At 34.6% G+C, this 24823-nt stretch overlaps 1 protein-coding gene across 5 annotated transcripts in view; it reads left to right on the top strand.

Annotated features, from left to right (window-relative positions):
- CGRRF1 (cell growth regulator with ring finger domain 1) overlaps positions 1-24823 on the top strand; it is a 58906-nt gene that overhangs the window by 16940 nt on the left and 17143 nt on the right. For 2 of the 5 annotated variants that reach the window (XR_004232064.1, XM_012549124.3), the window contains exons 2-3: positions 14932-15015; positions 15920-16059. Coding sequence is in view for 4 of the 5 variants with exons in the window: in XM_012549124.3 (XP_012404578.1) it covers positions 14932-15015; positions 15920-16059 (224 nt within the window). In the remaining variant the exon portion in view is untranslated. Of the gene's footprint in view, positions 1-14931; positions 15016-15919; positions 16060-17915; positions 17977-24823 lie in introns of those variants that run through there. The other 3 variants (XM_012549130.2, XM_003756387.4, XM_031952987.1) reach the window with 2 other exon arrangements.

Raw genomic sequence — 24823 nt, 5'->3', positions numbered from 1 at the left:
TACTTTCCCATGTCTTTGTTTTAAAGGAAAACTTTGACTACAATTTTATAATATTTAATTTTTATTGTTTTCTTGATCTTTTGCTTTACATTGTTATAGTCACTGTGCATATTGTTTCCCTGATTTTTTTTTTTTTGCTTCACTTTGTAGCATTTCATAGAAATCTCTCTGCTTCTCTACATTTATCGTATTCATTGTTTCTTTCCACTTAGTAATTCTCAATTACATTTATGTACTACAACTTGTTTAGTGATTCTCTGGTATATATTTTTGTGGTTTTAATTATCTGAAGTTCCCAAGAAATTGATGATTAGAAGTTGGCATTTTATTATTTAATATTAGATAATATACTTAAATGGGAAAATGTTATCTTATTTCAAAATAAAATGACACACTTTGTTTTTATTAAAGTCTAGTTGAGCCTTTTAAAAATTGTTTTACTTTGATAATTGGATGTATATGTGATCTGAGTGTCGTTATTTCTTTTTAAAATTAACTTTTAAAATAAAAATCCATTGTCTTTAACTCCTACCCTTACCCATTGGGGGAAAAAAAGGTAAAAGAAAAATTCTTTGTAACATATATATATATAATCAAACAAAATAAGTTCCTTATTTGGCCATCTTCAAAAAATACATTTCATTCTGCATCTTGAATCTATCACAAGATGGTGGGTAGTATGTTTTGTGTATGGTCCTTTAATATTATAAATGGTCATTTCAATAATGCATTTTTTTTCTTAGCTTTCAAATTTGTTTTGAAATATAGTTATGACAACACTGTGGGAACTGAGTGTGGATGACAATAGCTTTTTTACTCTTTGTTGCTGTTTGCTGACATTCTGTTTTCTTCCTCATTTTTTCCTTTTTGATTTGATTTTTCTTGTGCATATATTGGATTTAATATATATTTTTACCATGTTTAACTTTTTTGGATTACTTGCTAACTAGGGGAGGAGGTAGAGGAAGGGAAGGAAAATTGGAACACAAATTTTGCAAGGGTTAATGTTGAAAAATTATCCATTCATATGTTTTGAAGTTAACAAGCTTTATTTAAAAAAAAAAAAGTTCTTTTCCCTTTTTTCAGATGTCTTTGGGATACAAATCTAACAGTGGTATTGCTGTATCAAAGAGTATGCATAGCTTTCTTTGCCTTTTGGACATAGTTTCAAATTATTCTGCTTTCCAGAATAATTAGATCAGTTCACTTTTCCACAAACAATGCATTGATATCTCAGTTTTCCCATATCCCTTCCAACATCCAACATTTTCCTTTTTTTGTCATATTAGCCATTCTGATAAATATGATGTGATACTTCAGAGTTCTTTTAATTTGCATTTCTCTGATCAACAGTGATTTAGAGGAGTAGCAAGGTGATGTAGTGGAGTACTAGCCCTGAAGTCAGGATGACCTGATGTTTGATATTTACTATGTGATGCAGGGCAAGTCATTTAACCCTGATTGCCTCTCACACATACCCCAAAATAGCGATTTAGAACATTTTTTCATGTGATTACAGATAACTTTGATTTCTTTTAAAATTGCCTGTTTTATTCTTTGCCCACTGGGGAAATGACTTATATAAATTTTCCCCTAAATATTACTTTGGCTACATTCCATATATTTTGGTATATTGTCTCATTATTGTCATTTTCTTTAATGAAATTATCAATTGTTTCTATGATTTGTTCTTTGACCCACTTGTTTTTTAGGATTAGGCTATTTAATTTTTAATTAATTTTTAGTCTCTCTTTCCACTGTCCATTATTGAATGTAATTTTTGTTGCATTATGATTTGTGTTTACCAATTCTGCTTTTTTTTTTGCATTTGGTTGTGAAGATTTTATGTCTCAATACATAGTCAGTTTTTGTGTAGGTACCATGGACTGCTGAGAAAAAAGTTATATTCCTTTCTTTTCTTATTCAGTTTTCTCCAAGAATCTGTTCATATCTAACTTTTCCAGAATTTTATTTGCCTCTTTAACTTTTTCCTTGTTTATTTTTTTGGTTAGATTTATCTAGTTCTAAGAGGGGAAAGTTGAGATTTCTCTCCCTGGTATAGTTTGATTATTTATTTCTTCCTGTAACTTTTTCAACTACTCCTTCAGAAATTTAAATTCTATACCAGTTGGTACATATATTTTAATATTGCTATAATTACATTGTCTATGGTACCTTTCAACAAGATAGTTTCCTTTTATATTTCTGTGGATTAAATCTATTTTTGTTTTGCTTTGTCTGAGATCATGATTGTTACCCTTGATTTTTTTACTTCAGCTGAAACATACTAGATTCTGCTCTTGCCCCTTACCTTTATCATATTCCAATCCCTACAATTCTTTAATGTGGAAGTTGCTAGATCCACAGTCACATTATTTGAATTGTTTCTTTTTCATTGCTTGCAGTACTTGATCTTTGATTTGTGAGCTCTGGAATTTGGCTATGGAGTTTTCATTTTGGGATGTCTTTCAGGTGGGTGCTCTCCATTTCTAGTTTGTCCTTTGGTTCGAATATACCAAAAAAGGGTTTTTTTATTGATAATTTCTTGAAAGATATTGTCTAGGCTTTCTTTTAGTATATTAATTGTTATATTATCTCTCCTACATCTCTTTTTTAGGTCATTTGTATTTCCAATGAGAAATTTTACACTTCCATTTTTCTTTTACTTTTAAAATTTTATTGTATCTTGATGTTTCATAGAGTTATTAATTTCCACTTATTTAATTCTGATTTTTAAGGAATTATTTCCTTTAATAACCTTTTGTATTTCTTTTTCCATTTTGCCAATTCTAGTTTTTAGGGAGTTATTTTCCTTGGCAAATTTTTATATATCTTTTCCCAACTTATCAACTCTTTTCTCATGATTCATTTGTGTTGCTCTCATTTCTTGTCCAAATTTTTTTTCTGTTGCTCTAATTTTCTTTTTGAAATCCTTCTTAAACTTTTCTAGGAATTCTTTTTGAGCCTGAGCCCAAGTTAGGTTTTTCTTTAAGGTTCCACATGTAATCATTTTGTTGTACTTTTCTAGGTTTATGTCTTGATCTTCCATAGTGATTTTCTATAATTGATCTCTTTTTAATTTTTTTGTTCTTTCTTGTTCATTTTCTGCCTTTTTTGTGACTTGGAGTTTTTATGTGATAGTTGGACTCTGGAGTCCCAACTTTTGTGGTAGGGCTCTGGATCTTACTGCTTCCTTTCATTGGACTTCAGGGCTTTCTGGGGGATAGACTTCCTTTCTGAATTGTACTAAGGGGTGGGACCTACTTGTTAGTGTCTTCTACCTGTGGGGTTTAGCTACTGGCCTGTTCTAGAGATGGGGCCTTGCTGCTCAATGGCTATAGAAATAGGGTCTCTCTGTTAGCAGACCCTAGAGGAATAAATTTATTGCTGATCTGCCCAAGGGATGGGGCCCTACTGTTGGGTTACTTTATTTTTTTTAATTAGAACTTTTTATTTTCAAACTATATAAATGGACAGTTTTCAGCATTCACCCTTGCAAAACCTGGTGCTCTAATTTTTTCCCTTCCTTCTCTGCACCCTCTTCCCTAGATGACAGATGATCCAATATATGTTAAACATGTACAATTCTTCTATACATTTTCCCACAAATATCATGCTGCACAAGAAAAATCAGATCAGAAAGGGAAAAAAAAAATAAGAAAACAAAATGCAAGCAAACAACAACCAAAAAAGTGGTTTTGTTCCACAATCAGTTCCACTGTCCTCTCTCTCTGGGTGCAGATGGCTTTCTTCATGACAAGGCCATTGGAACTGGCCTGAATTATCTCAATGTTGAAAAGAACCATGTCCATCAGAATTGATCATCGTATAATCTTGCTGTTGCTGTGTATGACATCCTCCTGGTTCTGTTTGTTTCACTTAGCATCAATTCACATAAGTCTCTCCAGGCTTCTCTGAATTCATCCTGCTGATCATTTCTTTTCTTTTTTTTTTTTTTTTTTAATTTTATTTAATAGCCTTTTATTTACAGGTTATATGCATGGGTAACTTTACAGCGTTAACAATTGCCAAACCTCTTGTTCCAGTTTTTCACCTCTTACCCCCCCCAACCCCTCCCCTAGATGGCAGGATGACCAGTAGATGTTAAATACATTAAAATATAAATTAGATACACAATAAGTATACATGACCAAAACATTATTTTGCTGTATAAAAAGAATCAGACTCTGAAATATTGTACAATTAGCTTGTGAAGGAAATCAAAAATGCAGGTGGGCATAAATATAGGGATTGGGAATTCATGAGTTCTTTCTCTGGGCGTAGCTGGTTCAGTTCATTACTGCTCCATTGGAAATGATTTGGTTGATCTCGCTGCCGAGGATGGCCAGGTCCATCAGAACTGGTCATCATATAGTATTGTTGTTGAAGTATATAATGATCTCCTGGTCCTGCTCATTTCACTCAGCATCAGTTCGTGTAAGTCTCTCCAGGCCTTTCTGAAATCATCCTGTTGGTCATTTCTTAAGAACAGTAATATTCCATAATATTCATATACCACAATTTATTCCTGCTGATCATTTCTTACAGAACAATAATATTCCATAACATTCATATACAATAACTTATTTAGCCATTCTCCAATTGATGGGCATTCATTCAGTTTCCAGTTTCTTGCCACCACAAAAAGGGTTGCCACAAATATTTTCATACATATGGATCCCTTTTCCTCCTTCGTGATCTCTTTAAGATACAAGTTCAGTAGAAACACTGATAGATCAAAGGGTATGTGCAATTTGATAGTCCTTTGGTCATAGTTCCAAATTTCTGTCCAGGATGATTGAGTCAGTTCACAACTCCACCAACAATGTATTAGTGTCCCAGTTTTCCCACATCCCCTCCAACATTTGTGATTATCTTTTCCTGTCATCTTAGCCAATCTGAGATATGTATAGTGGTACCTCAAAGTTGTCTTAATTTGCATTTCTCTGATCAATAGTGATTTAGAGCACCTTTTTATATGACTAGAAATGGTTTTAATTTTATCATCTGAAAATTGCCTTTTCATATCCTTTGACCATTTATCAAATGGACAATAGCTTGAATTCTTATAAATTTGAGTAAATTCTCTATATATTTCAGAAATGAGGCTTTTATCAGAACCCTTGAATGTAATTTTTCCCCCAGTTTATTGTTTCCCTTCTAATCCTGTCTACGTGGTTTTTGTTTGTATAAAAACTTTTTAACTTAATATAATAAAAATTATCCATCTTGCATTCAATAATGAATCAAATTCTTTGGCCACAAATTCATTTCTTCTCCACAGATCTCAGAGATAAATTATCCTTATAATTATAATATCACTCTTTATGTTTAAATTATGAACCCAATTCAACCTTATCTTGGTATATGATGTTAAGTAAAAGTTAATGCCTAGTTTCTGCCATACTAATTTCCAATTTTTCCAGCAGTTTCTGTCAGATAGTGACTTCATATCCTGCAAGATTACTTGAAAAACTCTCTGCTGTTAGACCCCAAGGACAAGTTTTTTGCTGTTGGCCAGCTCCAAGGCAGAGCTTCTCTACAATGAGGTTACTGGGGTGGAGTCTTGCTGCCCTGAACTAACTGCTCACTTGCCTAGGTAGCTGCAGGTTTGCAGTAGGGTCTGTTGTCTTGGAGCTCCTGTTGTGAGGCTCAATGCTGCTGCTGCCGCTGCTCCTTTTCAACCCTTTTCCCTCTACCTCAATGAGAGAAATCTTTTCTCTGGGGTTGGTAAGCTGCTTTCTTGCTCTTAGATCAACTCTGAGACAGTTTTCTTGTTGTTTGGAGCAGGATTTGAGAGGTATTCAAAGGGTTTATTAAAACCTCATTCTTCTGTCTTGGCACTGGAAGTGCAGTTACTGGTTATGTAAGAAAGTTCAACATTTTCTTGGTTCAAATCTTTGTTATTTAAGTTTCTGCTCCCTCTGATTTAGATAATTAAGAATAAGGTAGCTACAATTTTGTTGCATTTTTTTCCATTTCACAAATTCTGTTTTTCAGTGAATTGGTATCTTTTACATATCTGTTTTATAAGGAATTATATGCTTTTCCCATTTCATCAAATCTATTTTTAAGGAGTTTTCATAACTCTTTTATGATCCTTTTAAGATCCTTTTGAAAGATCCAAGAAAACTTTGTGAAATGGGTACCAGCTTTTGGGGCTTCATCTGGAGTTGATTGGCCTTTAGAAACCTCAGGGTTTGAGATCTATTCTCTCTTTCCATAAAAGTTGTTTATGATCAGAGTTCTCTTTGCTTTTTTGCTCATTTTTTAAGGGTTAAGGTCTGCTCTTAAGGCAAAGGAGTGACAGCTTTAAGTTTGCCCTGGGGCCAGTGTTTCTAACTTCTGGAGCTGGATAATCTCAGGGTTTAGTGGCTTACAATTTGCCTTTTGTATTTGTTTTGGAGTGTTTCACAGCAAATCTGCTAACCAGCCACTTGTAACCAGGACAGAGTAGCTTAAGAGCCTCATAGAAAATTCCCTGGTGCTTGGACACTGCAGTGCTCTGGCACTCTATTCCACCTCCTTGCCCTGGGCTCAACAGAATGTCCCATACTGGTTTGAAACAGACCTGTTCTGAAGTTCTTCCAAAGTATCTTCTTCTGAAACTGTGTTGTACGCCAAATATTTGTGGGTTGTGTCAATCCAAAACCATTTTAGGGGCTTAATTTAATGTTTTCCAGTCAAACAGATCAGAGGGTAGAAAGAGAGCTGTTCTTCAAAGAATCATTCTGGCCTCTTCTGGCAAAGTCTCCAGTGTGAATTTTGCAAAGTGTAATGGGCCAGAACCCTGAGGCAAGGATTCTTACAAGGTATTAAGTCAGTGGAATTGATAATACAATGGTTATCTAGTTTAGCATGGTGATTAATATAGTTCTCTAGTTCAGTACATGTACTTAGTACTTAATATAGTTCTATAAGATTAACACCTATTCTACAAGATTCACAGTTATAATGATGTAATTATAATAGTATACACAAGCTTGGCCAGCCAGATTCATTCATTCCATCCACACCATCATGGTGGCAGGCCTGTCCTTCATTTCTCCACTGAGACCAAGGTCTATCTGAACCAGAGACAGACTCAGAAGTGCTCAGGGACAGACTTGGAGAGAGCTCAGGGACAGACTTGGAGAGGGCTCAGGGACAGACTCGGAGAGAGCTCAGGGACAGACTTGGAGAAGGCTTGGAGACAGAGCCAGAGAATACAATGGCTGTAGGCTGGAGCACAAGCCCTGGGACTGAGATAGACTTCAGACAGAGACCATCGTGGTGGTCCTCCTGACTTCCCTAAAGAAATCAAGCCACATTCTGGAGGACCTCAAGAAAGCTAGCCCGGGCCCCAGGCAAGGAAACTAGACTATTATGAAGATAATACAGAATGTGGACTTTAGCATCTGGCTATTCTGGGGGTGATTATTCTGCTGAAAGGAAGCCTGCCCCAGAGACCTGGAGGTAAACCAACCATTGTTTTATCAAGTTCTCTGAGTCAACTTGGTTCAAGTATGCTTCTCCAGAGTTCTGGCTCTCTACATCTCCTCCTTTCTTTTGTTTTATAACAGATGGTCACACCTTCCCTTGACTTCTCAAGGAGGTTGAGAACCCCCAAAAGGAGGTGATCACACCCCTCCTGACTTCTCAAAAAAGGGGGATGAAAACACCAAAAAAGGAGGTGATCACACCCTCCCTGACATCGCAGGAAGGGAAATGAAAACACCAAAGGGAAATGGGGAATCAAACCAGATTAGCGGGTTTCTGAAGGGTCTCACTTGAGTCAGATATACATAAATCCATCAACATGGGAAGTATTACTCAATCACATAGCAATATAGCACAGGCTAGTAGTGATGTAACAAACAATGAATCAACATGAGGAATTTACATGTCCATAAGTCCTAGAAATAGTCTAAAACCAATCTATTGTCCATTACTTCACATGTGTCAGGGAATCCAAGAATTCCTACAAGTTTTGAAGTCCTGCAATAGTTTCATCTTGTGTTAGGGAATCCAATGATTTCTGCAGATTTTGAAGTCCTATATCAGTCTTATGTCTCAGGGAATCCAATAATTCTTGCTGGTTTTGAAGTTTTGCAACAGTCTTATCTTAGATCTCCTTTATTTCGAGATTTTTTTCTCTTTATCTGTCTCTCTCAAGGTGCTCGTTGGCACTCATCTGATTCCTTCTCCATGTGTAGAGAGACAAGCAAACCCTCTCTCCTAAGCAGTTAACCTATCTGGTCCTTTCCATTCACCACTTTCAGAATTTCTCCACATCACCTGGAGATTATATTGGAGCTGCTTGCACTGGACACTGTTCTTTTGTTGGGTTAAAAATCCTGTATTCTACCAATTATAATCCCTTTCTCCCATCTGATTGCTTTTTGACTGATTGATCATATTAGAGTATTGAACTTCTAAAGACTCTCTGGGTGTAACCTTGGCTGCTATCAGGCCCCACATGTTTTTTCTTTGAGGTCTTGGACCTGGGCCCCACCTCTCATTTCCCCGGGTCAATCTATATTCTGAGACCCAGTGGAAGCCCTTGTATTTTGGATATAGGGTTTTGGGTCTTATTCTCTCACCTGTCTTCTCACTCTATCTCTATGCCAACATTGAGCTTTCAGATGCCCTACTTTACCACACTGAAAGCATCAACGAGTCTCTGGAAGTCTCTTGCCAAGAGGGACCTTGTCTTCCCATGTTCTACATAAACCCTGAGTATAAAAGGCATTTGTGCTCACTGTGGCACAGCATCTTAAGATCTCCTCTAAAGGAGCATCTTTGTGTAGTCCCAGTATAATTCTTCAACAATCCTCATTAGCATTTTCTCTAACAAGTTGTTTATTATTCCTGTTGCTGAATTTTCACCAATCATTTGTATGACAGTTGTCTGAAGATGTACCACAAAATCAGTAAAGGGTTCATTAAGGCCTTGCTCTGTTTTCATGAAGGCTTCCCCTCCATCTTTTCGTCCTGGGAGGAAGCCCCATGCTTTGATAGCAGCAGCAATTTGTTCATATGCTATCAAAGAGTAATTAATCTGTGCTAAAGTGTCTGCATACTGACCTTTACCTGTTAGTTGGTCAAATGTGATTTGTATATTAACTCCAATTTGCCTATTTCATTGTGCTCTGAAATCCACAACAAGTTTTGTCCAGGTTCTAAACATGTCCTTGCTATATATTTCCAATCACTAAGGGTTAAAATTTCATAAGCCAAATTCTCTAGTACCATCTTAACATAAGACGATGTAGCCCCATAAAGAGTGCAACCCTTTTTCAAATCCTTGATTTTTTTCCAGATCAAAAGGAGTGTATCTTCTGCTTTGTTGACCTGAAGAGTCAAACTCTTGAATAACAGAGTATGCATTTATTTTTAAATCAGATATATCCTGTCCTTTTTTTTTTTAGCTTTAACTAGTGCTTTTTGTAATCGTATCATAGGCTGCTTCATAGGTGGTGCTGATTGTGTCACTGCTCCTCTCCCCCTTCTCTCTCCACCCATGAAGGATTAATTGAGGGGAGTAAATCAGGGGATGGGGAATGCCCTAATGGCTCCTGTTGTGAAGCACCACATTCTTTAATTTCATCAGCCTTGTACTTAATTCCATTCTTGTATAATTCTTTATGCTTTTCACCTAGTTTGTATCCTCTGCCTCCTGCACTTTTTTCTTTTTCCTTATTTATAACTTATGTAATTTCCTAAAGCCAAATGTATTAAGTTGTATGTATAGAATGTTTCTTTAGGAATTGAATTAGGACCATTATCATTGTAATGTTCTATTAGTTCCTTTCCCACTAGTTTCCATTTGTCTGGATCCAGTTCTTCTTCCTTGAGAACCAAGGAGATATGTATTTTAATGTTTTGAAGAGTTCAATGATCCGCTTCCAAGTTATAATCAAACTTGTTTTTTTTATCAGTCTAACTATGCACTCTACACATATTCCTTGCAGTGGTGAAGACTCCTTTCTAAACATTTGTCCCACTTCAGCTGAAACACTAGTTAAGCTCTTCACAAAATTTCCTTCTTGTCTGTTTTTGTACTCACCCTAATTTCTGGGTCACAGATGTAAGTCCTTAGCCCCACGTGTCATCGCCAAAATGTAGTGTTCTGGTTGGTTTTATGAAGGTCTCTAGGGCAGCCTTCATTTCAGCAGAATAATCACCATGAGAATAGCCAGGTGTTAAAGTCCAAATTCTTAATTATCTCTTTAACAGTCTAATTTCCTTGCCTGGGGCCTAGGCTAGCTTTCTTGAGGTCCTCCAGAAGGTGTCTTGGTTTCTGTGGGGGAGGCAGGAGGACCACCACGATGGTCTCTGTTTTGAAGTCTATCTCAGCCCGAAGGCTTGTGCTCCAGCTTCCAGCCACTGTCTTCTCTGGCTCTGTCTCCAAGCCCTCTCCGAGTCTGTCCCCGAGCCCTTCTGAATCTGTCTCTGGCTTAGACAGGCCTTGATCTTATTGGAGAAATGAAGAAGGACAGGCCTGCCACCATGGTGGTGTGGATAGAATGAATGAATCTGGCTGAGTTTGTCCCAGCTTATTATAATTACATCATCATAACTGTGAATCTTGTAGAATAGGTGTCAATCTTGTAGAACTATGTTAAGTACTAAGTACATGTACTGAACTAGAGAACTATTAATCACCATGCTAAACTAGATAACCATTGTATTATCAATTCCACTGACTTAACACCTTGTAAGAATCTTTGTTTCAGAGTTCTGGCCCATTACACAAAGAATTTAATTAATAGACAGAATCCCTTAAATGAATAAGGTGTGAGAGCAGGAACTGACACAGGAATTAGATGGAGGAGGAGGGCTGATAGTTCTGGAATCCTACTCACATCTATAGCAATAATTTTGAAATCAGTCTTAGTTATCTCATATAATAACATGAAACAGTGGATAGAAAAACTAGTTTTCAGGAAGGCTTTGTGAGAGATCCAATTAAAAAAAATCATTGATGACAGCTAAATATAACACTGGAAGAAAGAAAAACAAAAGATGGAAAAGAACAGCATCAGTTTTTTTTTCCTTTTATTTAAAAAAAAAGAATAGAAAAAAGAAAGGGAGAAAGGGAAAACAAAGCAAAACAGAACAGTCATGTGGCAAGCAGAACATCAAGGAGGATTCAAAATATATAACAATAAATTTCCAATTCAAGGATATATAATAGTAAAAGAAATATTATTCATGGATGTCCATCTTTGCTTCCTTGTAGGTTGTTCTTTTGTTCTGTGCTGTGCTTTTATTTTTTTTACTTTATTGTTTTTTTCCCCTTTCATCCCCCTTACTCCCCCCAAGCAGGCTATGGTTGAGCACATATATTTAATAAATATATACACACATGTACACATACACACCCATACATATACATATACACACATACATTGATATCCATCCATAGACATACATGTATGTATATATATATATATATATATATATATATATATATATATATGAAATATGTATCTATATTCACTCCTGCTCCCTGTTGCAGGGTTTGTGTATATCTCTTTCCTATCCCTACTAACTCATGTACTTTAATTCTGCTCCTTAACTTGTCTTGCTATTACTTAACCTCCATGGATCCCTCCCTTGTCTTCTTCTCCCATCCTTTGTTTCCCTCCCCCATTAGTTCTTTATAAATTTTGAAGGGTGCTATATGTGCATATACCCTATATGTATCATATACATATGATATATGTAGTGTTGCCTATTTAACTCATTCCCGACTTGAATAGGTTTTCAAAACTATGAGCCCTCCTTCCCCTCTAAGACTTCTGTCTCTATTCTTCCTCTTCACCTCATTCATATAAATAGTTCTTTTGAGTTGCCATATTACTGATGTCAGTCTTAAATATGTGGTAAATATTTCCATGTAAAAAACATAAATAATTTATCTGTGGTGAGTTCCTTGAAATTGATCTTTGATATTGGCTCCTCTTTTCTATTTAGAGTTTGGTTGATAGAAGGCCCTGAAAATCTGCAAGTTCATTAAATGTCCATTTTTTTCTTATTTATTATCATAGATAATTTTGCTGGATATAATATTTTTGGCCACAAGCCTATTTCTTTTGATTTTTGGTAGACATGATTCCAGAACCTGAAGTTTTTTACTGTGGGTACTGATAAGTCTTATACAATTCTAATTATAGCTCCTGGATATTTGAATTGTTCTTTTCTTGTTTCTAGCAAAAATTTTTCTCTGATCTGAGGGGTTTGAAATTTTTCAATAATAATCCTATATCTTTTTCACAAACACGCTCTTTGAAGTGGTAATCAGCGCATTTTTTTATATTTCTGTTTTCTCCATTTGTTCTATCAGTCCAGGACAATTTTGTTGAATTATTTTTTGTATTATTTTGTCAAGAACTACTTTTTGGTTACAGCTTTCACTTAGTCCAATTATTATTATAATTTCTTTTTTCAATCTGTTTTCTAGATCTCTTGTTTTTCTTATCAGATGTTTCATATTCTATTCTATTTTTTCATTCTTTATATTGTTTTGTTATTTCTTGGTGTCATAGCTTGACAGGCTTCCCCTTGCCCAATTCTAACTTTCAGTGAGTTATTTTCATCTTTAAGACACTATCTCCTTTTCTATTAGATAACTTTTTTTTTTTCATAATCTTATTTTTCTTGGATGAATGCTAGTTTTTCCTCAATGTCTCTCATTTGATTTTAAAATTCTTTTTTGAATTCTTCTATAAATTCTCTCTGGGCAGGCAGCCATTTAACATTACTTTTGGGGTTAGAGAAAGACTTTTTTACTTCATTATCCTCCTCTAAAGATGAACCCTGGTTTTCCCTGTTCCCATAGAAAGTTTCTATGGTTGAATTCTTATATGCTGGTTCTTTTTTTTTTTTTAAGTGATAAATATTAGTTTAAGCACCTCTAATGGTGGAGTAGGGGTATAGTGCTTCTAGCCTCACTTGAACTTTCTCCTCTGACTGGAACCCTAAACCTAAAGTTCCACCCTCCTACAAGTGCCACCAGCCAGCAACATCCTTGCCCCACTGCTTTTGTACTTACTGGTATGGTGATAAGTGTCCAGAATCCTGTCTCTTCAACCTAGCTGGACCTGCCATTTCTAATCAGCCAAGGTTCCCTTTGTCTTCCTGGACTCTGACCCTAGACTCTACATATAACCCAGGAGGTGAAAGTTTCTATGATTCCTGCTGAGGCTTCAGCCAAACCCAGCTATTCCCAGGGCTTCCCATTCAGTGTTTCTGTGGAGCTAGTCTAGAGGTGTTTGCACTTCACATGGGTTAATCCTAGCCTGGAGTCCTTCTTTGGATCTTTTTGGATTGTTCCTGGAGGAGCCCTGTTTTGCCTTCAAGTCTCCTTAATTTTTTTACCAGTCTATGTTTGCCCTGAAGCACAAATTTGTTCTGTTTGTGGGAAAAATCTGGAAATTTACTGACTTACTTCTACATCTTCCCAGAATCCTCCCTAAGCAGCAATTTTTAGAACAATTTCTTTGAAGGTATAATGGAGCTATTACATTTGGACTTTAACATTAGAATTCTGGGTGTGCTTTTAGAGGAAGCATATATGATAAAGAAGAAAACTAATGTGATAAAAGTAGGTACATTAGGCCAAGTGTGCATAGAAGAATCTGTGCATGAGATGACACAATTATTAGGGCTTTATAGTGGTTTAATTCTCAAGAATATCTAAAAGAAAAAATATGAAAAAGATGGGGAAAATATAAGTCCTTTCACTAACTCTCCCTTTCCCTAAGGGCTACTGAGAAAACATAACTTAAAATTTTATGTAATGTTTCATATATACAAATTTTTTATTAAAATAATTTACATATATGTTGGTGTTTTTGTTCTTTAAAATAATAATATAAGATGGTTCTCTCTGGGAGACCAGGTTTCTCGGGGAGGTTTTCTGAAGGCAGCCTTAGTCTCAGTTGAAATAAATAATTACTCCAAAATTGCAGCCAGCTGGTAAAAGTTCAGATCTTTTATTGTGTCCTTCAATATAGCCCAGTTAGCTCAGAGGCCTATCTCTCTGCTTGGTTCCAAGAGCTCCCTCCGAATGTCTCCAAATCCAAAGGTTTGTCCTTCAGACTCCAGCCAGCACCAAGGTGGAAGATGCAATGAATCTCTCTCTTGCCTTTGAGAGAAGGCTTGTAGGCTTCCTCCCAGAGTACTCCTCTCTCTTGCCTTTGAGAGAAGGCTTGTAGGCTTCCTCCCAGAGTACTCCTCTCTGACCCCTGGGAATGTTCCCAAGTAACTCTTTCGAGTGGCTCACTGGAGCTGTATTTATGCTGCTTCTCCGAGAGTAGGATTGTGAGATATCTCCCAGCATGCTCTCTGGCCCTAATAGCTTCAAGGGAGGTGTGAATTCAGATATCTCTTTCTAAACCCTGAAAATCTTCCAAACATGTGAACTCCAATGAGTACTTAAATATTTCTTGCTTCTATGAGCTCTCTAAAGGTGTGAACACAAGCATCGTTTCTATCAGTTGTACTTAGTACCTTGTTTCAAGTTCTGGCCCAAAATATCTCCTTCTAAGATCAAATCAATCATATTGAACCATGCTAAATTAGATAATTATTGTCTCTATCAACTCTAATGGCTTAACAGTTTGTAAAGATTCCAATACATATATACTGAGGGTATCCTTGACATGAGAACATTAGAAAGAAAAAAAAAAGCTTTAGCAAGCAATATTACATACTAGTCCAAATCTATACTATCACATCATTAACTGACAATCATAAAGAATACACTATGCCACAGAACTGGTTTTTGATTATGAAAATCTTCTTTCTTGGTAGAGCAAAATACTGCCTTAAAAGATTGTTTTCTAACAAAATATTTCCCACATACAGGTAAAAATTGTTCAAGATTCCTTGAAAGATACAACACAGATAACCATTTTCTATTCTCTTACCATTAATATCTAGGAAGATATGTGCTTGCTCACCACTATCATGGAAGCATTACCAATGCAAGTTCCAAGTAAAAAGAAAAAGGAATTCCCACGAATGGTAAAATCCTCATAAAACTTTGGTTTGTGGTTGGCATTGATCCAATTGTGTCAAACCCTGAAACCTTGCAAAGCTTTTTCAGTTAGATCATAATCATTTAAAGAGTCTGTTACAAAAACAACATTATGAATGCCTAAAGTTAAGAACATAATAAGTAAAAGTAAAAAAATGGTAAGTAAAAACAGACTATTTATCTTGCAGTATTTTTTTTTTAATGAATACTGCAGAGAGACAGTGAGTTAAGTCTAAAGATGAATAAACGTAGAAATGTAGGGTATATTGCCTTTAGGTTCTTTTAATGATTCTCAAGCTTCTCCCTGAACTAAAGGACTATTTTAAAAAAAATACTAAGGTACTTCCATGTGATATGTGCCATGAGTCATAAGATGCCACATTCTCATAAGAATTAGAGCTAAAGATATTGTAAAGTTGTATATTGAGCATGAGTGAGCTAAAACATGTTAAAAAGAAGGAATTACAAAGGAGTCTATGTAAAGAATTTCATAAAAGAAATATGAGATTGAAAAAAGGAGAGGCGGTGATCATATGACAAAAATGAGACATAAATAATGAACAGACTACAAGTATTCTTGGGAGAAGGTACCCCAGAATGATAAATAGACTCACTGTAGTAAACTTGTAGAAGGACATGGACAAGAATACACAAAATGAGTAAGCATATATTAATTGTGATCTGCATTTTTGGAATAAATACCCACATTGATTAGAGAATAGATCCACCTAAACACATGAATATGTAGTCTAACAGTGCAAATTGCTGGTTTTCTGCAGTGTTAAATGCAGAATTTAATAAAAAGTATTGTAAAATACTTTGAAAATTTAGCATAAGACTCCTTTTAGAATTTAAACTGTTTTTACTTTAATTTTCCTTATTTTTCTTTAGGTTTGGTTTGGAGGTTCCAGTAATCCTGAGAAATTCAGAAGAGATAGAATTCAACACAAGAGTATCCAAAAAGGAGATGAAACAAGTCAAGAATCCTTTTGGTTTAGTGATCACTAATCCAACTTCAGCCTCAATCACAAGTTAGTGTTTATTTCTCATAGCTTCCTTTGTCTCCAATCCCTTTCCCTTAGCCCTTTTTACTCTCATATATTATATAGTATTCCTAAATTTTAATTCATATTTAAGGTTCTTGGTGCTTTTAATTGATTAAAGAAGTATGACAGTGAATAGACTACTAGAAATGAAAGTGGTAAGATTGAGCTTATTCCTGCCATTGATACTTATTAACTATGCATCCATGGACAAGCCACTTGACTTTTTGAGCTTTAGTCAACTCTGATCAACTAATTATAGAACACTATGATCTATATTGATGAACAAGTTCCAATATCAATGAAGTAAAATTTTAATGTATTTATTTATTCATTGTGCTACTGTCAGAATGTATTAAGTCTGGTTGTCTTTTCCAAAATTAATTGAATGTAGATCTAGAATAATCAGAAGACTTGGGAATTTAGAGACCTTAGGGAAATTATCCAGTTCAAACCAATCATATTATAGGTCAGGAAATTGAGACCTAGAAGTCACACACAAAAGTGACAAGGTCAGTTTTCAAATTCATTGACTCCCAAGTCCATGGTATCTTTCTCAGTTCCTATCTTTTTTTTGTTTTTTGACCTTTCTAATATTTTTAATATTGTTAATCACTTTTACCTTCTGGACATACCTCCTTTTATTTCTGTGACTGCTTTATCTTGTTTCCTCTTTTGCCTGCCTGCTCTTTTTTAGTCAGCTTTGCTATATCATCCATTTTCTCTCCTGAGTGTGAGGTATCCTCCAGGTATTGTTTTCTCTCTTTCCCTTGATGATTCCCAATATATTAATAAAATTAATCTCTTTTTTTAAACTACAGTATTACATTGTCAGCTGCTTTTTGGACATCTCTGCTGCTTTATTGCCTCACAGGCACCTCAATCTCAATATATCTAAAACCAATTATCTTCTGAGTTAGGCTTGCTTGTCCTCCAAACAACTCTATCCTCCCAAGTTTATAATCTTATAACTATCCTTGACTCTTCCTTCCCATTAGTTGAAAAATCTTGTAGATTCTACTTCCATGACATTTCTTCATTCCCTTTCTCTCCATTCCCACAGCCATCACACCAACTCAGAACCTCATCACTTTTCAGTGGTTTAATTGTTTTCTCTGCATATATTCTTTCTCTTCTTTAGTCCATTTTCTACACAGCTGTCAAATTGGCCTACTAGCTCTTCCCTCTGTAGATCCTCTGTCAATCAACATATCAATGACTTGGATAAAATCAAATTATGAATTTAGAGATGGCATGAAGCTGAGAGGAATAGCTTCCCCATGTATTATTTCTTCCATTGTAAATTGTTATTCTTCTTAGAAATGAGCAAAATCAAATCAACAGATACTGATTGAGCATGTATCGAATATTGTATTAGATATTATAAAATACTAGATCTGGATGTTAGGTAAGAATAGTTCATTAACTTTTAACTAAAAATGAAAAGAAGATAAAATGGTAACATGATAACATAACATCAAAGATAATCTTGCTATTGAGAGGGAAGAATTAGATATATCTAATATATATATCATATATCATATATCTCATCCTAAAAATATCTCTTTAAAAGTGAGAGGTGTGAGATGTGGTAGTGTTTGAATAAACATGATAGAATAAATAAATAAATAGGAAGCCCTTCAATAATGTCCTATTCTTCTGCATCATCATGGAATAGATATGACTCTAGGTTCTCAAAGGCTATATTAATGGAGTACAAGCTCTAGCAATTTTAACAAAACTGAAAAGGCTTAAAACTGTTTGCCTCAGTTTCCTCATCTGTAAAATGAACTGCAGAAGGAAATGGCACACCACTCCAGCTCTTTGCCAAGAAAAACTCAAAATGGTGTCACAAGGACATGACTGAAACAACTCAACAACAACAAAAAGAAAAGGCTTCTTCAGGTATGGCCACACAGATTGTGTTTGTCAGTAGAAAACCAAATAAGTGATATTCAGAAAAGGTTGGCTTTCATAGTGATTGATTTTTATTTTCCTGTCAGAATAACTTAGGAAAGTTTTTACTGAATCATAGAATGATTGCATTTTGACTCAGTGGAAGTAGTATTCACATGGTTGAAATCGTATATCCTGATAAATTTAGATTAGAGGCAGTGAGGAATCAGGATAATTTAAGAAGGAGATGGTCTCATTAATAACGTTAATATGCCAAAGGTACTTGTTTAATATAGAGTTGTGCTAAATACAAAGATTTAATTAAACAGTAGTTTACTTTCAATTAGATGTATTTATTGGTTATTCTGAGAATGAGGGCTAGTCAAAATTAATTTTATTTCAAGTTCCTGAATATCATCATAAAAAAGTTTTTTTAAAAAAACTCTAAACAGAGCAGAGGTTCATCCCCGTCCCCCCATTTTGAATTGTGATTTTTTTTATAAATGGAGGACATGAAGATAGTTTCTATTTGGATTCTGTCTCTTGAGTCATTTGGGAAATCCTTACCTATCAGTTTTATTCTCTGTAAATGGGTGGGTAGGGGATATTGTTGTCTTCAGATGAAGAAAAGACTAGAAACTTCGCATAGCAGGAAAGGAATATTTCATTCAAGAGGTAGAAAGGTTTTCACTAGCAGTACTTCTTATATTATTGCGATTATTCGTAAAAGTCAACATAATTAAATTAATTATTTCAGTGACTAAATTGATAGTGTGGTACAGTATAATGTGTGCTAAATAGGGAATCAGAGGACTTGAGTTTTAGAGTCTACTTATGTTTTTGTGATCTTGGTCAAGTCATTGTAAAATGAAGATTCGAAACTAGGTGATCTTTAAGGTCTTTTCCAGCTCTGATTTTATAATGTACTATTATAAATTGTCTTATAAATTTTTTAAAAACAACTTTCCTAAAACATTTATAAGACAGTTTAAAACTTTTGTGAAAATTTGTTTGAGAATCCATATAATTGAGAATGGTGAGTCTATTTTCTTCTTTACTTATTTACTTAGATAATCTCAGAGATCATGTCTAACTCTTAAGATGATATGACTGTGATATGAGAGTGAACAGGTATGACTCAGGGCAGTATCAAGTATGCTAAAGCAAAGGGGACAACGTGAAATGAATATTGGGACCATATAGCATTAAAATTAGCAAATTTCCTCACATGTCAAGAACTTTCTGATATTCTCTTGCCTGGCTTAAAGAAGAAAATCAAGAATGCAGTTTATTCCGGAGAAATTAATAAATATTGAAGAAGTACCAACATGAAAAGTTTATTATAATGGATATTTCCAAATACAAATACAGTAAAAAACAATAAACATTTAAACCAATTTAAATTTATATCATGTTTAACAGTTTTCAATCTTTTTGTTCACACTATCTCATTTGATTTCCTGCAATAGTTATTTCAGATCTTAGTCACAATCACTGTACCATCAAAAATAAATATGACTTTATGAATGAATGAATAAGAAAGCATTTATTAAGCTCTTAGTATATATGCAAAACACTGAGCCAAATGCTGGGAATTCATTTAGAAAATGGAGGTAGCCACTGCAGTGCTCACAGAAATTACATTTTAATCATCAAGATAATACATTTAAGAAGCTTTAACTGCAAACTAGATGGAAAAGCTCCATGGTCAGTAGGGTGTAGTGGCAAAGCACAATGTAATATCATTTTTATGTCATTTTAATATAATGATTAGCAAATGTTTTTGAATGCCTATTGCACATAATGTATTGGGCGGGGAGGGGGGAGAGAAACATGCCCCATATTTGGCCTTTGTTCTTATGTATCTTACATAGCCTAGTTGAGGTCATACAACATATATATAAAATTCATATTTACATGTAGTGGGTAATTGTTAACTGAGTGATATAGATATGAGTGCTTATAGGGAGAAAATCTTGAAATCATAATTACATTTTGATGACCTAACCTTCTTGCTCCTGATACTATTCATTTATAATTGAAACTGCAAAATTCAAATATTTACCAAGGTTGAAATATGGTCTTCATGCTATCTATTAAGAAAGCAACCTTTTGACAAAGTCCTGAAGAAAGAGCTCTAGCATTAACTGATAGCACATTTTAGCACTTCAATGGAACCATGTTCTTAGTGATGTGAGTTTGGAAATCATGGTGTTCTATGATCTGCAGTTATCTAGTATAGAATTAATATTTCGTTTAAAAAATTGTGTATATGTGTCAAGGAGCAACTGCTTAGGATTGTTGAAAGTACCAAATGATTTCCCAAATCCAATCTAGTCTGCTTACTTCAAGGGTGGTCTACCCATTTACTGCATGCATGTCATTCTGTACAACAGGTATTCATTTAAATTTTTCCAACATGTATTGGCAAAACAAATCCATTTTCAGGGATTATAGATCTCATTGAGGAAGTTCTATAGTATTATAGGGCTTGATACAATTAACATAAAGTTGTCATGTGAAGAAGAGAATTACAAGAACATATATAAACTTAAATATACAGAGAATTTTGAGAGGAAAAACATTAGTAATTGAGGGAATCAAGAAAATCTTCATAGAGATGATGATACTTGAACTGCATCTTAAATAAAGAAAAGTAGTTTAAGGCAAAGGTGAAGAAGTGACCAGTACAATCTCCCACAGATATGGAAGGTAGAATGCCCTATGGGAGGGAAGAAATGTCCATTGAAGCTGAAAAAATTAGTTGAGGACAGAGTTTACATTTAATTCTAAAGCAGTGATGAGGGAACAAGTTTAACCTAAGGTTGATGAACTTGCTTTTTAAAAATATTTTGATAACTGTAATTGACTTTCTTTAGAATCCAATGTATTTTATGCATTTAAAACATTATTCTGCTGAAAAGATTAAGAACTTCTGTACTGAAGGCCAGAGAAAGCCCTGGAGTTGGGTGAATAGAGGACTTATATAATGAGATCTATGCTTAAGGAAAGTTATTTTGGCAACAGTGAAATGAAGTGGTGAGAGACGTGAAGTAGGGAGACAATTTGGAAGTTGTTAATTATTTAGGTGAGAGGAAACAAGCCCCTTATCCAAATTTGAGTGGAAAGAAGGGATTATGGAGTTTGGATTCAAGAGATATATGGAGTAGAAATAAGCAAGACTTGTTAATACATGAATTGAGGGAGAGTGAGGCACTAAGGATAATCTGGAATCTTGAAAAGATGTCATGTATTTAAAATAAATAAAAAAGTTTAAAAGAGGTGAGGTTAAGGAGAAAAATAAGTTTAGTTTTGAAAGTATTCAGTTTGATATATCTCTAGGACATCTAATTTGAAATGTTCAGTATTTCATGTGGGATCTATGCAACTCAGGGGAGAGAGTAGGGATGGGTATGCACATATAATAATTAAATCCAGGTGGATTAATAAGGTTCCTGAGAGTATAGAGAAAACAGAGAAAAGAGTCTAGAAACGCTATGAGGAATAACAGTTTTTAGGGTTAATGATATGAATGATGAGCCTACAAAAGAGACTGAGGAGTGATCTGCTAATAGGGAAACCATATCATGAAAAAAGAGAAGGGAGCATTTGGAAGAGAGAGCAGTCAGAAAAGGGCTGAGGACTGAGAAGAGACCATCACTTTGGCAATTAATCCTTGGTACAACTCCTGACAGAGATTGAGACATATTTTATTTTGTATAAATCTATCACAATTTGTTTTGCTTGACTGCATATTTATTACAAAGATTTTTTTCCCTTTTTTTCAAGCCAAGAAGAGGTGGGAGGGATAGAAAATATATTTTTTCAAATACAAAAATATTAATTTTTTTAAAAAGAAATTATTGGCATAGAGAAAGGGTTATGAAACTTTGTGGATGCTTCCATCATCGTTGTGCTAAAGCCGAATTAACAAGAAATCTTAGCTGTGACAATTATTCTTCAAGGTCAAAAAGATCTTATCTGGAATTTTGAACTTTTGGCTCCATGACAGTTGTACTTCTAGAAGTCCAGGTTGGTTTTAGACTACAGTGTGGCACCGTAGGCTTCATTTTTCATAGAAATGCAACTATCTTTACACTCTTGAAATAATCTGTTATGTTAACTTGTGAAATTTTTGTTGTATTATCTGTTTATGACAGGAAATATGAGTCATATTTTTCTTATTTTATTCAGCCATTCTTAAGGATATAATAGCTTTGGAAGATGGTGTTAAAAAAATATTTCCACTATTTGGGGAAAGGCTCTTTCAATTCAACAGGCTATAGATATCATTAAAACAATCATGTATATAAAATAAAAGAAGACATTTACTCTTTCTTCATTAAAACATTTAAACAAGTGAAGTAGTCTTCTAAATTAGAATTCTCTACACATGACCTACATTTAACATCAAAAACTTGATCTTAATATTTTTTATTAGACTAATATGGATGAGATTTTTTTTTTAACTACTTTCCAAGAAACTCCTTAAAAATGAGCTCAACTAGTTAACAAGTCCCAAGGGGACATTCTGGAGATTTATTTGGAGTTTATAGCTGATTCCATCCTTAGTTTTACTTTCTACAAATTGGAAATTCCCACCAATTCTGGAAGGTTGTTTAATTTTTTTTAAACTGTTATCAGGAAGAAAAAAACCTAGATTTTAGCTGTTGCTCAGTTTATGATGTGTACTAAGATAGACTAAGATAGACAGCTCTTTATGTCTTCCTTCCTTCTTTTCTTTCCCTTTCATTTTCTTTGGGTTTTTTTCCCCTTTCTTTCTATTTATTATGTATCTGTCTCTGACAAACTCTCTCCTAGGGTCATCTACTCCCACATCTCTTCATTAAGTCCCTACCCTGGATACAATGTGCTGGAAAAATTTCTGTCCCAAACTTTCCTTCTCCCAGAACATTCATTTCAGGAAAGGCTACTGTAACCATACTTTGACTTTCCTCTCTTCTTTTCTGTCATTAAAAAAACAGCTTTGATGGCTACTTTGCCATAGAATATACCCTTTCCTTGCCTACTCACCTCCTATTCCTCTGGTTCTAAAATTACAAACCAATATAAAATCAACTTCTCCATTGTTTTCATGGAGTATGTCAAATTACACCCCTGTGGTCACTTCTGTGACCAAAAATTCCCTACCCACTACTCTCTTGTGGATGTTGTTTCCCTTTTCAGAAGGTAAGCTTCTTGAAGGCATAAAGTATCTTTCCTTTTATATTTATATCTCCATTCTTTAGCACTTTACATATAGTAATCACTTGATACATGCTTTTTCATTCATTCATTCGCAAACAGTACAAGTAAGCAGTGTGTTTTACCCAGTCTTAAAGAAAGGCTAGATTACTTTCAGGAAATTTAAACCTTCTCTCAGAAACAAAAGCCCATATTTTTTAATAACAATATTTTACCCCAGTTTCTCAAGAACCGAATATTAGCATCAAATAAGGGAGAATAGAGAGGACTATAACAGGTTTATCAGATTATATCATGTAATAAAAAAGGACTCTCTAAGAAAATGAATAAGAGATAAGAAAAATATAACATTGAAAAAGAAGATAAGCTAGTCACATATTGAAGGCTAGCAATAGTATGCATGGACAGCTAGATTTCTCCACTGGTATCTTGGCAACATCAGGAAAAAGTGAAAAAGATTTTTGTCATATAGGATGAGATTTATGGTACCATATTTACATAAAATGTCACTTTAGCAGAATCTTCTAAATCCAAGGGAGATAACTGCTTCCTGAATTGAATTTGCTCAACTTTTAAATGTTAGTGACTCCTTTAGGCTATACTTTGCATGGAGACCTTAGTATTTTTCTCACAAGTAATTTTATTTAGTAATAATCCCTTTCCTCTCTACCAGGTAATTCAATATAGTTATCTTTTTCATTACAAAAGACTGGAGATCTATTTGTTTTGTGAATAATAAAGGGTAAGTGGGCTGTTTCTGAAATATCTACTGGAAGCCTACATAATTCTATCCCTTTAAGAAAATGTGATTTTAAAAATAAACATACTTTCAGAACAGAAAACCAACTGTCTTTTTTTATTATACCTATCCAAAGATATCTCTCTTTTGGTTATGAAATTTCTGTCATATTGGATGAAACATCAAAGGCAGATGAAGGGAAGAGGGTAAGTATTACCACTAGACTATAGTCATTTAACACTTAGGTCCTTAAGGAGGTAAGCTGAGTATGAATCAAGGTTTGTCTTAGATACCATTGAAAAAGCTCAATATGGATCTTATAAGAAGAGCCTCCAAAAAGGCTAATGCAGCCTTAGTCTACATTAATTCCCTTTCTTTAATCTTCTGTTTTTCTATCTTCTGGCTCATTCCCTGGTGCCTACAAATATACCAAGGTTTCATTCTAGCTTGAAAAAATCTTCACAACCCTGAAGTTAATGGCGGATGAGAATCCAGCAAAGGAAGCTGAGAAGTTAGGATATTATTAGTATATAGCAGAAACTAAATACTGGATCATTTCTTTACATATCTGCTCCTCTCCTTTCCATCCAACACACAGATGCTAAGTTGATTTTCATAAAATAGTTCTGACTATGTCACTTTCCTTCTTAATAAAAATTGCTCTTATTATTGCTAAGATTAAATACAAGCTCCTCTGTTTACGTTTAAAGCCCTTTATAACCTTGGTTCCGATGCACTTTTCCAGTCCTTATATACTCCCCTTCACACAGTCCATAGTCCTGTTAAATTGGCTTTTTTGCTATTCTTCAATATGATATTCTTTTTTTTTCTGCTTTCCCTCATGCCTTAAAATTCCTTCACACCTCTGCCTCTTAGAATTCCAAATTTTCTTCAAAGCTCATCCTGTACATC

Source organism: Sarcophilus harrisii, chromosome 2 (assembly GCF_902635505.1).
Source record: "Sarcophilus harrisii chromosome 2, mSarHar1.11, whole genome shotgun sequence".
Lineage (NCBI taxonomy): Eukaryota > Metazoa > Chordata > Mammalia > Dasyuromorphia > Dasyuridae > Sarcophilus > Sarcophilus harrisii.
Note: the sequence above shows the minus strand (reverse complement) of the source record. Positions and strands in the feature narration are given on the sequence as shown.